The 14,748-nt window shown below is 35.2% G+C and overlaps 3 protein-coding genes and 1 pseudogene across 3 annotated transcripts; all 4 read left to right on the top strand.

The window, feature by feature from the left end:
• The first annotated feature begins 559 nt into the window (after positions 1–559).
• On the top strand, positions 560–3,084 carry LOC120139845 (annotated as a pseudogene).
• Positions 3,085–3,353: 269 nt separating this feature from the next.
• Positions 3,354–5,680, top strand: LOC120139809 (acetyltransferase At1g77540-like). The gene is made up of 2 exons (XM_039154937.1): positions 3,354–3,731; positions 5,394–5,680. Exons 1-2 carry the CDS (start codon positions 3,468–3,470, stop codon positions 5,463–5,465), a joined length of 336 nt encoding a protein of 111 aa, XP_039010868.1. The 5' UTR covers positions 3,354–3,467; the 3' UTR covers positions 5,466–5,680.
• Positions 5,681–7,235: 1,555 nt separating this feature from the next.
• LOC120139836 lies at positions 7,236–8,721 on the top strand. The gene is made up of 3 exons (XM_039154956.1): positions 7,236–7,348; positions 7,466–7,724; positions 8,626–8,721. The coding sequence occupies exons 1-3, from the start codon at positions 7,236–7,238 to the stop codon at positions 8,719–8,721; spliced, it is 468 nt and encodes a 155-aa protein (XP_039010887.1).
• Positions 8,474–11,643, top strand: LOC120139810 (GDP-mannose transporter GONST3-like). Its single transcript, XM_039154938.1, has 3 exons — positions 8,474–8,496; positions 10,241–11,378; positions 11,568–11,643. Exon 2 carries the CDS (start codon positions 10,241–10,243, stop codon positions 11,351–11,353), a length of 1,113 nt encoding a protein of 370 aa, XP_039010869.1. The 5' UTR covers positions 8,474–8,496; the 3' UTR covers positions 11,354–11,378; positions 11,568–11,643.
• The last annotated feature ends 3,105 nt before the right edge of the window (positions 11,644–14,748 follow it).

Below are 14,748 nucleotides of genomic sequence, written 5' to 3'. Positions count from 1 at the left end.
AAGATATGCTTGTTTCAATCAAATCTTCAAGTGGAAGATTGTTGAAAATTGGTGCAAATCACATGCACCGAAAGCACCGAAAAAAAGGGTGCAGGAATTGTCAAAAAGTGGCAGAAATTGTTGAATTTCATGGATGGTAAAATTGCATATTTAGTCTTTATACTTTAGGGTATTTACAAGATTAGTCCTTAAACTTCAACTATAAATACTCTAACCCATTTAGCTTTAAAACCATCCTAAATCATTCTAGCTTTCTCCCCATACTGGAGAATTTAGAGAGAATTGTCATTGTTTTCTCCTTGTTAGATCGAGAGAAGTTGTAATTCTTATTTTCTCATAGTGAAATTCTTATATTGCTGCCCGTGGTTTTTATCCTATATTATTTAGGGGTTTTCCATGTAAAATTTATGTATTCTTTATCTTTATTTTTATTTTCTCAAATTATTAGTTATGATTTTGCTCTATCCGATAGCCGCATTCCGCAACAGTTTTGCCCTTTATTTTGGTGCAGATAAATAGTTTTTGATGAGCTGATTGGTATTGGACTATTGAATTTGCCATGGAAAACCAAATATGGTTGGGGAATAAGAATTCTTCTAAGACGAGTCTGGTGAAACCGAGAGTTTTCGATCAATATCTTCGAATTCTGAAAGATATTCTGATGATCAGGTTTGTGGACAGATAGCCTACTCCTTAACAATGACCAGTTTTAAGTATCCAGAAAGCTTGAATGTTTCATTTTCTGTAAGTGTGGAAGTGAACCTTGTGGGTGAATCTTTGTTTTTTTCCTTATGGTTTGGTCTATCTTACTCCGACTCTTCATTTCTTTTAAATTATTCGAAAGGACATATGAAATGTTGCACATGCCCGTCCTAAAATTTATATGTTTTTGTTCTCGGATTAGAGTCCGAGCTGCTTTGCTCTTCATGTTCAAGGTATCTTAATCATTAGTTGTTGAAGCAGGAGGCTATCAGGGCATCACCTAATAGTAACACGCAATCATCCGATGCATCGTCAAAAGCTTCATCCAATTCGAAAGATTTTAACGATGACAGTAAGAGCTTGACGGAGAAACTATCAGCTGCCCTGGTTAATGTTAGTGTCAAAGATGACTTGGTTAAGCAACATTCCCAAGTTGCTGAAGAATTCAATGCTGGTATTACTTACATGTGACCAAACTTTCTTACATTCATCTTCATTTTCTTATACTCTTTGCAATAAATTCTAGTTAATTCTCTCAAATGGACCTCAGGTTGGGAGAAGGCTGAAAATGAAGTAATGGTATTAAAGCAAAAGATTGAGGATGTAGTTAAGAAAAACTCAACACTCGAGGATCGAATGAGCCGTCTTGATGGAGCTCTCAAGGAATGTGTCAAGCAACTAAGACGGAGAAGAGGAACTAGAGCATAAGGTTGTTGAAGTCGTAGCAAAGACTACTCGGGATTGGGAAACTACCAAATTTGAACTCGAGACCTGGTTGCTTGAGTTCCAAAATAAAGCCGAATCTGCTAACTTCAGTCCTGACCTTTGGCATAAGATTGAAGCTTTGGAGAAGGAAAATTCAGCCCTCAAGCATGAGCTCTCATCATATTTGGAAGAGATAGAATTCAGAACAATTGAAAGAGACCTAAGCACCCAAGCAGCGGAAACGGCGAGCACACAACACTTGGAGGGCATAAAGAAGGTAGCGAAGCTTGAGGCCGAGTGCCGAAGAGTTAAAGCAATAGGTTGCCAATCATGCTTTGTTGAATACCTTACGGATAGTCAATCAGATTCATGGGCCTCAGCCTTAATTGCTGAACTTGATCAATTCAAAAATGAAAAGGTTACCAACAGAAATATCCCAGTTCTATTGAGATTGATCTAATGGATGATTTTCTTGAGATGGAGCGACTCGCTGCATTGCCTGAAACCGAGAGAGAATATCAGTGTCTTGAATCAAAAGCTACCGTGAGACAATCAAATGATGGTGCTAACTTGTTGAAGGCTGAACTTGAAGGCATGATTCATCGAACTGCAGAACTTGAAGAGAAGTTAGAAAAGTTGGAAGTTGAGAAGGTTGAACTAGAAATCACTCTTGCCAAAAGTCAAGAACATCTTGAAACATCGAAACTACAGTTGAGAGATATGGAAACGAAATTGTCAGAGCTGAGAACGAAATTGTCGGAGCTGAGAACAGAGCTTTGTATGACGAATGAAGCTAAGCACCATCTTGAGTCACAACTCCGTACCTTGGAAACAGATGCAAAGAGAATGTCCACAAAGATTGACTCATTAGAAGCGGAAATTGAAAAGGAAATGACCATGTTGAAGCAAGTTTCAGTTAACACATATGCATCAAAGCAACTTATCAAGTCTCAACTCATTAGCATCAAAGCATAGGTTCATATGACGTATGTAGAGGTCGATTCATCAGAAACAGAAGTTGAAAAGGAAAAGGTATTTTCATCACAAATTTCAGAGAAGTGTCAAGAATCGGAAGAAGAGCTCTCAAGAAAGCAACAGGAAGCTGAGCTCCAGCAAACTGGAAACTATATCGTTGAATCAAAGATAAAACAGGTAACTTTTCTGGTCATCATGCATTTACACCATCTTAAACCATCTATAGTTTAATTATAATATATGTTACATCTCTCTAAGAGTAACGAGACCCTATGGCAGGAGCAGCTGGCAAACTTGCTGAGTGCAAAAAACAATAGCATCTTTTAGTCAGCAATTGAAATCTCTTGCAACACTTGAGGACTTCTTAATCGATGCCGCAAGCACACCGGAGTTCTCTAGAGGAGGATCATTGATGCCCCAAGCTGGTGATGGAGAACCTTGGAAATTACATTCTAATGAAAGCTATTCACCCAAAAGAGATCCAGAGTCTCCAAGAGTTAGTGCTGACTCTCATGGTCAATCATTGAATAAGGACGGAAACACACCGCCGTCCTCATCCTCATCTTCATCATTTGTGTCATCGAATCATGCGAGTTCAGAGAAGAGCCGAAATGGATTTGCGATGTTTACAATTCGGGGTAAGAACGGGATACAACTAGAAATTTAAGAGAAATAGATAGGTTGTAGTATGAAAATTTTGTTTGTCATTTGACAGACAGTGGAATCACCATTTAGTTAATTCACTATTAGAGATTGTCTAAACTCTGAATACAAAAGATAGTAATTTAAATTTTGAACTTCAAAAACGCTGTATGGAGGAGACAATCTATGGCCTCCTTGTTGTGCTCTTCTTAATCACGGTTCCATTAAAATCTTAACGCCAGGCGCCAGGTAAGTCCAGTTTCCAACTTTGACGTATGAAACGGTTTGTCTTTTATCTACGCGCGTAATATACACCAAAGCTGCCACATTTCATTATTCCATCCTTCCTTCCGACAAAGCATTGCCTAAAAAAAAGATCAGTAGATCCACCAAGGGACACCGAATCACAACACTAGAAGAGATAAGAGGAGACCACCAGAGATATGGCAGCCAGCAGTGCAATAGGAAGCTCCCCGGTGGAGCCAAACATAACGTGGAACGAGACCCAAAGGAGGTTCGAGACAGAAGACAAGAAAGCCTACGTCGAATACGTATTGAGACAAGACGGAAAAGTAATGGACATCGTCCACACTTTCGTCCCATCTTCCAAGCGAGGCTTGGGCTTGGCTTCTCATCTCTGTGTTGCTGCCTTCAATCATGCCAAGTCCCACTCTTTATCGATCATCCCTTCTTGCTCTTATGTCTCCGTTAGTCCCTTCTCTCCCTCTCTGTTTCTTTCCATGGGTTTTTTTTGTTTAACTGTTGGATTTGGCTCCTGCGTTTCTATATTCTTGTTTTGGTTCTCAAAATCCGATGAATTGTGAAATATTTTAGGATAGGTTAAAACGTTGCTTACTGCTACTGTATTTGTATGATTTAGGAACTCTGGTTTATTTAGAACTAAACTTGATTACTAAAGGATTAGAGTCTTCAGAGGGAAAATTTTCAAACTTTTAAGATGGAAATTTCGATCAATTGAATTACACAAACCAATTTTACCTTTTTCAATCCAAATGCTTTCTTCCTCACATTATTCAGTTTCGACCACAGGCTTAAAACACTGTTGTTTAGCCATCTATTGTTTGCTTACATGTCCTTTTTCGGCATCCCTGTTGCTGATCAGCTTTTGCATTAGCATTTTTATGTTGCCTATGCTTGTCTTCTGTTCAAATCAAATGTTTAATTGAGATTGGAATCTGGGTAAGCAGATTCTGCATAACAAAAGCTTCTTCCCATGCTTTCTAGATCATGATCATCTTTCATACTTCTAAACCATATGATGACATGCTGTGGTCTTTTTTGTTTATTAAACAAAGTGACTAATTTGATGATAATATCCAAGACTTGAGCAAAAAATAGGGTAGTTTTTACTTAGAAAGTGTCATGGTTAATGATAGTCATTTACAAGTTAAATTACCTATAAAAAAACCCTGCTTTTTTAAAGCAGGATAGGAAATTCTTACTATTTAACTCGGTGATTGGTCCATGATCCTTTACTCAAATACCAGGTTTGGAATTCCATTTTTTTCCTAATAAGAAAACAATCTTGTATGCTTTCCTGTCTAGACGAGTTAGCCTATGTATGCAGAAATGTCGAGTAAAATGTTATGTTACGTATAGAGTTATGAGCTCTCTGGTGTCTGCAAAAAATGATATTTGGCTGTCACTATTCAAAGGAAATATGGAGGAATATTCTGTTATTATATGGCCTTCAAAGACCTGTATTGGGATGGCTATGAGCGCTGCAATGGACTTCGACAAAATTGAAAGGCAAAGCATTGCTATCTATTATTTTACGGATAGCTTGAAATGCTTTTATATACATGATATGGTCCATATTGGAGGGAGAGAAATGGAAGAATACATGGAAGAAGTCCAAGAATTGAGCAAACTATACTTTCTGAGATAAAAGAGGCTGTGTGATTAACACTTTCTGATGTAAAATTTAGACTTGTGTATTCTGTTAAATATACAACTAAGCTTAGCATGGGTATAACACGAAAGGGGGGGGGGGCTAGATTTTTAAATGGTTACTTTATAGTTGACTATACTGTTGGATTGTAGCAATTATTTGCTTTTCATCTAGAAAAACTACATTCTTTTAACATTTTTTGAGTCGTTGGATGATGCAGTTGCTTCAATAACTTCAAGAGTTCCCATTTGCTAATAGGTCCGATAAGTTGTTAAATAGGGTCCCCTTTCTGCTACAAAGTGCAGATGTTCCTTTCTTGATGAGGAAATTAGATTCCTTTGGATGCGCTTTGACATCCTGATTAGATCCTTTGAACCGTATATACTTCTGGTACTGGTTATGTTGTGGTTCAGAAGTCTATATGTTTCGATCATATGTTTGTTTTGCCCTTTTTCAGGACACTTTTCTCCCACGGAACCCGTCTTGGAACAGTTTATTATACTCGGAAGAGCCAAGATCCAATATCTAAGTAGCTGCATCACTTTGTTGTTGGGGTTATGGAGATAGATAAGGCTGCTATATTCATCGCCCCTTCGGACGTCACAGATACTCTACTTGAAGCCAAATAATAATTTGATGTACTCTTAGCGGGTAATATCTTTACAGTTGCTTTTGCATGTGATATTGATTCCATTAAAGTTTGGTGACAAACATAAGTTGGTGTATAGATCCTGCATCATGAATCTATGGTCCATCGCATGAACTTAAAACATATAATCTTGTATTTTGGCATGGCTCTTGACGTATATTAGTAACTTCTTTATTTAGTGGTCTGACGTTACATAGATCAATTAAAGAGTCCAATTACGTGATCTACTGAGGTTTGAAATTAAATGATTTTTAGGTTAAAATACATTAGTCCTATACTTCGATAAATTTTTTAAGACTTGATCTATATACTTTAAACTTAAAATTAAATCCTCTTATTTTTTATACTTTTTAAAATTCGAGTTCACTCAATAACATCATTAGTATTTTTTGTCAATATAAATGAACATGCCAAATTGATAAATTTTGATAGAAAATATTGTAAGTGTAAATGATGGGATTAAGATTCTTAAATTGAAAAACAAGAAGGTTAAAATTTTAACTTTAAAAGTACAGGGAATGACAGCATATTTTAACTCCTAATAACTATTGGTTAAGATATCGTGTTTAAAAAAAAATTGGTATAATCGATTCATTGGTTGAATGATTCATATCGAATACCGTAAAGATGTATTATAAGAGTGATTCTCTCAATCAAGTTATTTCATTTAAAATGTCATAATTTGATTTCTGAATAGTAATATATTTAACTCCCTAATAAGTATTGGTTAAGATATCAAGTTTAAAATTTTTTTTGGTATAATCAATATTTGATTTGACTATTACAGAGTAATTCTCAAAACTCAATTTATTTCATTTGTAATGTCATGATTCGAATTTTAAATATTATTTAAAGAACATAATGCTCATAACATTTGATTAAGTACTAACTTTGGCATATTTTTTTGGTAAAGTTTTGACCCTTCAATGTTTTATTTTAAGGTAAAAAGGTCTTTTCGTAGATAGAAATCGTTAGTCAACAAATGATCCACACTCTAAAATATAAGTCTTTTTATCTTAATATGAAACATTAAGAATAAAATTTTTCAAAATATGAATAAATATTAAACTAATTATTTAATAAAATATTATAGACTTTTTATATTAAAAATGAATTATTAAATCCAAAATTTTTAAAAAAAAATTAAAATTAAAATAACTATTTAATCATCTTAAAAATATCAAATCTTCCCCTCAAAAAATGAAAGGAATAAAACCAAATGGCTAGTTCTTCCCAAATCATATTATATCATCACTGTTTTAAAATAAGAGTGAACTATACAGATCATCCTTATGTTTTCGGTCTGATCGATTTTGATCATCAGATTAAAAAACTGGTTTTGGTCATTTATGTTATCGGTCTGTTTGGTTTTAGTCATTCGACCGTTAACTATTGTTAATCCCTTACAGAAGTATTACGTGATAATTAAAATATTAAAAAAATATGTGTCTTCTTCTTCTTCTTCGCATTTATCACAAGTTGCAAGCAAGTTAGCCATAAGTTCTTCCCCTTGCTTCCCGTACTTCAATCACACCCCAAATACAAACCTCCTATGAAAGATCTCGTTCTTCATTCTTTTGATGCTGACACTGTCCATGGGTAAAATAACCAAGACTTATGTTGTTAAGAGAGTGGAATTTATTTGATTCAATGCTGTGCTCCTCATACATTGCCCCTAAGTTGAAGACCTGGAGTGATAATGGTATGAAGAAGCCAAAGCTTCTTCTTGCAAGGATGGGATTTGCGGTTGTGGATTGTCAGCAGTACATGAATCATGAAGTAAAACAGAAGATGAAAGATTAAATTGAACAAAGTTTGCCTGAATACGGACTTAATGATTTCTACAAATGTTTCTTGCGTCTACATGGTTATACTTCAAGGGTTTCAGCAGCAGATAAGGTATATGGGGTTACTACGCTGCTTGAATCATTCATGCAATCAGATGGCACGTGTACTTCGAAGCAGTTTGGGGTGGCATACGATGCACTGTCCCTAAGTAATCTTGATAGGCTGAAATCTGAAATGCAACAAGCAATCAAGATACAAAGAGATATTCTTAGAAAAGGAAGTACTTCAATAACAAAGAGTGGGTGCATCAGGAGTGGCAGAAAGTTTATGTGGGTGAAGCTTGAAGATTCAGTAAACACAAAACTGTTGGGTCACCCCATGGGTAAGACTATTTATCCAAGAACATATTATACCTACATATTAAAGCAAAAACCCCCCTTGAAATATTAATTGCTTTGATTAGGCAGTTGGCAGTTTCCAAACCATTCATATAAAAACACTAAATTTTGACCTTTTGTACCTCCGAGTGCATGGCAAAGTGGGCATCTATCGAGTTTAAGATCCAAGCCAAGAAGTATTGGATTGGTATAAAAATTAGCAGTAATAGTTTCACTTTCAAACTTTGAGCTCGTGACATAGCTTGAAAATAGTTGGAAGATCTCGTTTTTCATTCTTTTGATGCTGGCACTGTCCATGGGAGGAGGTTAATTTATGTTTGGGGCATGGCTGAAGTACTGGAAGCAAGGGGAAGAACTTATGACTAACTTGCTTGCAACTTGTAATAAATGTGAAGAAGAAGACATATATTTTTTAAATTTTTTTAATTACAATGTAATACTTCCGTGAAGGAGTTAACATGAGTTAACGGATAAAGGATTAAAATTTAAGGGACCAAAATCATTCTTTTTCTAAACCAGTGACCAAAATCGGTCAGACAGAAAATATAAGGATCATCTGTATAGTTTACTCTTAAAATAAAATGAAAAGAAAATGAAAATTAGTGAAAGTGAGATTCATTAGGAAAGGAAGAAAACCAAAACAAACAATTAGCAGTTCTGCAAGTCGCTAGCAGCAGCACTTCAAGATCCACTAAAGAGTATTGAAGATTTCCAATTTTAAGCAGGTAAAATATTCTCTTTGTAAATCTCTATTTCCTTTTTCATCTCTTTGTTCGGCACATCTGGAAACGGAACCGCTCTCTTTTTCATTTAGTCATTGCATTATTTCACTTCTATTTGTTCTAAACTTGCAGTTTCCATCTGGGTTGTTGTTACCTTTCCCTGTTCTTGGTTTTTGGGTTTTTGCTATATTCTGCCAATATATTGTCCACACCCATTCCAGCCCATAATCTTAAGCAAATATGATGTTTTTCGACTCTCAGATTTGTTTTCTTTTGATGAAAATAGAGATTTGCTTTCTTTATTTCCATGTAAATCCACATTTTATTTTTGCAATCATTTCTTCCATTTCTCATTGTTTCGGGCTTGAATTCCATATGAGAGTATGCGATTTCTTTGGGAGTATATACGGACCGAGAGTCTCCTGATTAGCAGCTAGCTTTTGGGTTGTGATTCTCCTAAGGTTCTAATCAATTTGGATTAAAGATATACGACGTATTTCTCAGTTTCAGTCAGCATATTTGTATTAAGCGTTGCAGATTGTTGCATGCCTAATGTTTGTTTCTTATTTGTTAGCTTGAAAATGTTTTATGATTTTTATTTATTCGTGTTTACTTGGAGGTTAAATATAATTTCAGCAACTTTGTCAGCTTGACGTTTGTTTCTCTTTGCATCAATTCTTAGCTTCAGTTTTTCTTTTAATTTCTGTATTCTGTTTGAACTTTGAAAGATTTTAATGTAGTTTATTGTAGAGTTCGATTTTTTACTTTTATTGATCCTTTTATTCTTTTTTGTTGAACCAATGCCGTCTAAAGATTGGATATGTAACAAGGTTAGTCATTTTGCTTATCTAATTTGGGTGGGATTTAGGTGGCAAGATTCAAAAATTAGTTAGGCAGTTATTGGATTTGGGTATTATGGAACATGATTATGTTAAGAGTATTGGTACCCAAAATAGTGACAATACTAGAGTCATATATCCTTCTATTTTTATCTGAATATAGCCGTGAGTGAACTGAGTGCTATATCTAATAAATTCTCTTTCAGAGCCTTGGTTTGCTTCAGGGTCGACAATTTCTTGGGTTCTGGCTATTTATCTTGGACTTTAAAGCTTAAAAATATTTTAATTTAGATCAATTTCAGTTTCTTAGTGCTTGTGTCCAAATTTGATGCATTTTCTATCGGTCTTGATTTTGATTTGTTTGTAGCCTCAATGATAACCACATTACTTGTTTGTCTCCAACTCTATCATTTTTATATTAAATGGTGATTCCCATGACATGACCTTCTGCGGTGCTGCTACTCTTTTTTTTAGCCGAATACTTCCCTTTGTATATTGGCATGAGTCTGGGAATAAAATTTACTTATTTATTTTATCAGCATAAAAGATTTGTTTGGTCATGGATGAGTCTGATTGTTGGTACACAAAATGGTTGCTCGACATGTTGATATCTTTCCTTCTGCTCCAGTATTTACTTATAAAATAAAACTAATGTTACATTTTATGCATGTTAACCTTGCGGCGAAGATGTCAATCACAGTATCATGAATCTGCTTCATTTCTTATAATTTTTTGCTTTTGCCTAATTTAGTTCACTTTTGAATGTTAAATGAAAAATAAGTTTCCCTGCTCCTGCCGTGGGTTCAATCAGTGAGGGATTGGAAGGCGTGGGATATAGATGTGTACGCTATATGTACTTGCTAATAGTTAGACCTAGTAATAAAATTGTACCTTTTTATTGCCCTTAGATGTCTAAGGATGTGGAGGATCCTGTGAACAATGGTCCTGAAGTCTTAGCTCCCTCTGGTGAAGCCCAAGAAACATGGTATAGTTGTGTACTAAAGCAAGTATCTGTCTATGGAGTAGCGGCAGGATACTGCATCTCAGCTTCTCTTCTTTCCATCATCAACAAATGGGCTATCATGAAATTTCCTTATCCCGGTGCACTAACTGCTTTGCAGTACCTAACAAGTGCAGCTGGTGTACTAATCTGTGGATGGTTCAAGGTCATTGAGCATGATCGGCTTGACCTTCTGACTATGTGGCGGTTCCTACCTGCAGCCGTTATATTTTACCTCTCTCTCTTTACCAATAGTGAACTCCTCCTACATGCTAATGTTGACACTTTCATCGTCTTCCGATCAGCAGTTCCTATGTTTGTTGCAATGGGAGAAACTCTTTTCTTGCACCAGCCATGGCCTTCATTGAAGACATGGATCTCATTAGCCACCATCTTCGGTGGTAGTGTTCTTTATGTTCTTACTGATTACCAGTTCACTTTAATTGCCTATACTTGGGCTGTTGCATACTTGGTAAGCATGTCTATAGATTTTGTTTACATAAAACATGTGGTAATGACTATTGGTCTGAATACATGGGGCCTTGTCCTGTACAATAATCTCGAGGCTGTCCTATTGTTTCCTCTTGAGCTACTAATAATGGGGGAGTTGAAAAAGATAAAGCATGAAATATCAGATGAGTCCGATTGGCACACTTTTGAAGTGATTTTGCCTGTGGGCTTGTCGTGTTTATTCGGGTTGGCTATATCTTTCTTTGGTTTCTCTTGCCGAAGGGCAATTTCTGCTACAGGTTTCACCGTTCTCGGTATTGTTAACAAGCTATTGACTGTTGTGATTAATTTGGTCATTTGGGACAAACATTCGACTATTGTGGGGACTGTCGGGCTCTTGATTTGTATGGTAGGTGGGGTTATGTATCAGCAGTCTACAAGCAATAAGCCGAAAGCAGTTAATGTAGTTACAGCACAAGAGACAGAAGAACAACAGAAGTTACTTGAAATGCAAAACAACACACAGGCAAAGAACAATGAAAAGGAAGTCACTGAGATAGAGGAGAAGTGAAGGGCTTAAAATATGAGCATTCTTTCTGGGCTTTCTTCCATCTTGCATATCGAAACCATTCTTTGATTGGGCATGGCTGATGAATTCTCAGGAAAACAGCAATCTCCATATGCACAGAATACTTGCATTGAAGATTCAGACTCAGGTTTAATACATCTATGGCGATACATGTGGTCAGTCTTCTATTTCCCGAACTCTAAACTTGATCTTCTTCAGATTGATACTTGATTTTTACATTTCCTATCTGACAAATCAGGAGGATTTGGTTAGAATTTTGCGTTCATTTTGTTTCATTTTACTACCATGAACATCTTATTTAACCCAATCAACTTCTTATCATCGTATTGGTGCCTAAGATTATATATAGATATAAATGTATATTTTAGATCAATGATTATCTCCAAACCATTGCTTGGTGTCTGTTACCATTTTGTTCCTCGTGGTATTTATAAATAACTATGTTTTAGTTGTTTCTATTGCTACACATCGTGTTCTTGTTCTTGTATCGTCGATACGAACATTCAGTGTAGAGTTCAGTAACTGTAACCCCTTCTGTTTCTGGTTTCCCCTGATAAGTGGAACCAAGGAAACCCCGTCTGTTTATGTTTCTGGTAACCCCTTCTGTTTCTAGATTGCATTTCAATAAATCAAGGAATGATACTTCAAGGGGCAGCAAAACCATCAATGGTTATGGTGCCATTCCCATTTTCAAATTCGCAAAAGATTTTCCGGTACATGTCACTGTTGGATACATGTATGTGTCGAACTCAATGCTATTTGGATGATGCTCTCAACCGATTTTGAATGTAACGTAATTATCATGTGGGTTGTCATGTCAAAGACGCTAAAATTTTAATGTCGTAATTGGACCAATTGAACCAGTTCAATCGAGAATCGGCTGGTATGGGGGTTCATCTGTCTAATATTGGAAATTTGAAGAAGTGTTGTGAGCAACTTCAAAACCAAAACCAAACATTGAAATTGGAAAAACCGGATGAGAAAGTCCTTTTTAGGTTCTTTGTTAATATGGTCTTTAATTTAATCAATCGAACCAATTCAATTGAGAGTCGGTTGATCTAGTGATTCAACCTTCTATAAAATTGGAAATCCGAAGAATTATTGTGAACCGCTTAAAAACCAAAAATTGAAATAAAAAAAGATGGATGAACAAGTTATTTTATGGCTTTTGAATTTCTTTTTAGGTTCCTTGTTAATATGGTCTTTAATCGAATCAATTCAATCCAGAATCGATTAATTTAGTGGTTGTAAATCATTCATAAATATAAACAAATATAAGAGCACACTTTATTCCATTAAAAAACAGATTAATTCAAAATCGTTTAAAAACATTAAACTATTTGTATTTTTAAACTTTAAATAAGTAATATAAAAATATTTGTCTGAAACGGATCTATAAATCTCGGTGCATGTCAAGGGTTTATGTAATGAACTTTCCTGTAATCTTGAGTGATAACAGTATAAGAAATAGAGAAAAGATGATAAAATAGAAAAGAAAATTTTAGTAAGAAATACTGAATCCAAGGGGAAAACAGTCGTAGTTAAAGATTTAACAAATATCATATCTTATCCCTAGACCATCTTAATTTCTTTAAACTCATATTTTTACAATATAATTAAAATAAAATTCGACTAACAGTTATTTAGTATCTTTCGACAGTCCCCTTAATACGATCTTTTATAGCATCATTCGATTTTCAGTTCATAACATTTTACCCAAATTGAATATCAAGGGTTTGTTTTATTTATTTATTTAATTATTTTTTGAAATAGAGTGTTTTGTATTGTATTAAAAGAGTACTCGTACAAAACAAGACGTGAACAAGGGTTGTATTAAAAACCACTCCTAATCCTAATGAGAGTAAAAAGAGTGCAGCAAATCCATGTCGGAATTAGAAACACATAATGCGCATACAGTCTCAATCCACTGAGTCTCTACTCAAACATACGAGCGCTAACCTTACACAATTATGCCCCAAGACCAACTAACCTGGGAATTGCCCACCAACTTCAAATTATAAGGCACATTACACCTCACAAACCTTCCACAAAAGCCAACTGAACTCAACTTCTTTAAAAGCACTAAAAAAAACGAGTACCAGATTCCCAAAAAGGCCAAAAACCAACTTGGCAATATTACGACTTGCCGGAGGCTGCTCTCGCCAGCAGAAAAACTGAAAATGAACGACAAAGCCAACCAACAACATAGTTTCTTCCACTCCAAATAATCACCCAAACCATACCACTCTACTCCACACTGCCTCACCAACTCCATGACACTACTTCGAAACAAAACAAACACGCGATCCGCCACACTACAGCCAAAAATATCGAAGGGAGATCCTCGGGTTACAATCGAAGGAACAACCCAGACAAATTTAAAGAATGTTGAGTGAAAACATATATATAAAATCTTGGTGAATACCAAGAGTTATAGTCGAAGGAACAAGCTGTGTACTTAATATAGTTTTCAGTTTACGTTTTTAATTTCCAAGAACATCGTTTCTGAACTTTGAACTAATTCTGTAAGTAGATTTGTAAATCTTTGGAACCAGAATTTTCATTTTCATATATATATTGGATTAAACCGAAAAGGAACAACCCATTTAATAATAAATAAACAAATGCATGGGGTGAGTCTTCGAAACTATAAACACATTTCTTGAATTCAAATTTACAGTAAATAAAGAAATAATGAATGACGTCCCAAAAAAAGAAAGGTTCCACTCACTTTTCAAATCGGAGAATACGATCCTGATTGGAGGAGCAGAAAAAGCGCATAAAACCCAAACAAAGAAGAGTAAATATAAAGGAGGGTTTCATAAATTAAAACTGGGCAAATGAGGCATGGATTCTAAAGGAGGGTTTGGGAACCTAAAATTTAGGGTAAACTACTACTTGCTAGCTCATCTGTTTCGTGTATTTTTTTTGTCATCTAATTATTATTTTTTAAAATTATACACAATGATATGTTTTATTTTTACTTTAGTCATCCATCATTAAATTTGATCATTGATTTAACAGGAGTAATAATATGATATGATATAATAACATTTTAATCCTCAAAACTTAAACATTCTATCAAATTATCATAGTTCAAAATAATTTAATAAATCTTTAATATTTAAAAACACTATCAATTTGGTCCAACATACAATCCCAAAATCTCTCTCAAATCTCAATCTTCCCCAACACTCATTGCTCAATGTGCTCATCTCCCATTTACTCGACCGTCGCGATTGTCTCCCCACGTCAGCCACACACTCCCATAGAGAGGCTAGGGAACGAGTTAACAAGCGAATGTTGAACGGAGCAAGGCTAAGCACATAATGAAGTTTTATGCAAATAAAAATGGAGTGAAAGAGCTCTTAATCTAG

This window comes from Hibiscus syriacus, unplaced genomic scaffold (assembly GCF_006381635.1).
Source record: "Hibiscus syriacus cultivar Baekdansim isolate YM2019G1 unplaced genomic scaffold, ASM638163v2 tig00110776_pilon, whole genome shotgun sequence".
In the NCBI taxonomy this organism is placed as follows: Eukaryota; Viridiplantae; Streptophyta; class Magnoliopsida; order Malvales; family Malvaceae; genus Hibiscus; species Hibiscus syriacus.
This window is presented reverse-complemented; position numbering and strand designations above follow the sequence as displayed.

What these genes read in the sequence shown, in the direction of transcription:
- LOC120139809 (XM_039154937.1), top strand. Translation starts at nt 3,468, where the DNA reads ATGGCAGCCAGCAGTGCAATAGGAAGCTCCCCGGTGGAGCCAAACATA. An exon ending in CTTCTTGCTCTTATGTCTCC is followed by an intron (nt 3,732 to 5,393) that starts GTTAGTCCCTTC and finishes GCCCTTTTTCAG; the next exon opens with GACACTTTTCTCCCACGGAA.
- LOC120139810 (XM_039154938.1), top strand. Translation starts at nt 10,241, where the DNA reads ATGTCTAAGGATGTGGAGGATCCTGTGAACAATGGTCCTGAAGTCTTA.
- LOC120139836 (XM_039154956.1), top strand. Translation starts at nt 7,236, where the DNA reads ATGCTGTGCTCCTCATACATTGCCCCTAAGTTGAAGACCTGGAGTGAT. An exon ending in GCGGTTGTGGATTGTCAGCA is followed by an intron (nt 7,349 to 7,465) that starts GTACATGAATCA and finishes TTATACTTCAAG; the next exon opens with GGTTTCAGCAGCAGATAAGG. An exon ending in GGGTGAAGCTTGAAGATTCA is followed by an intron (nt 7,725 to 8,625) that starts GTAAACACAAAA and finishes CTAAACTTGCAG; the next exon opens with TTTCCATCTGGGTTGTTGTT.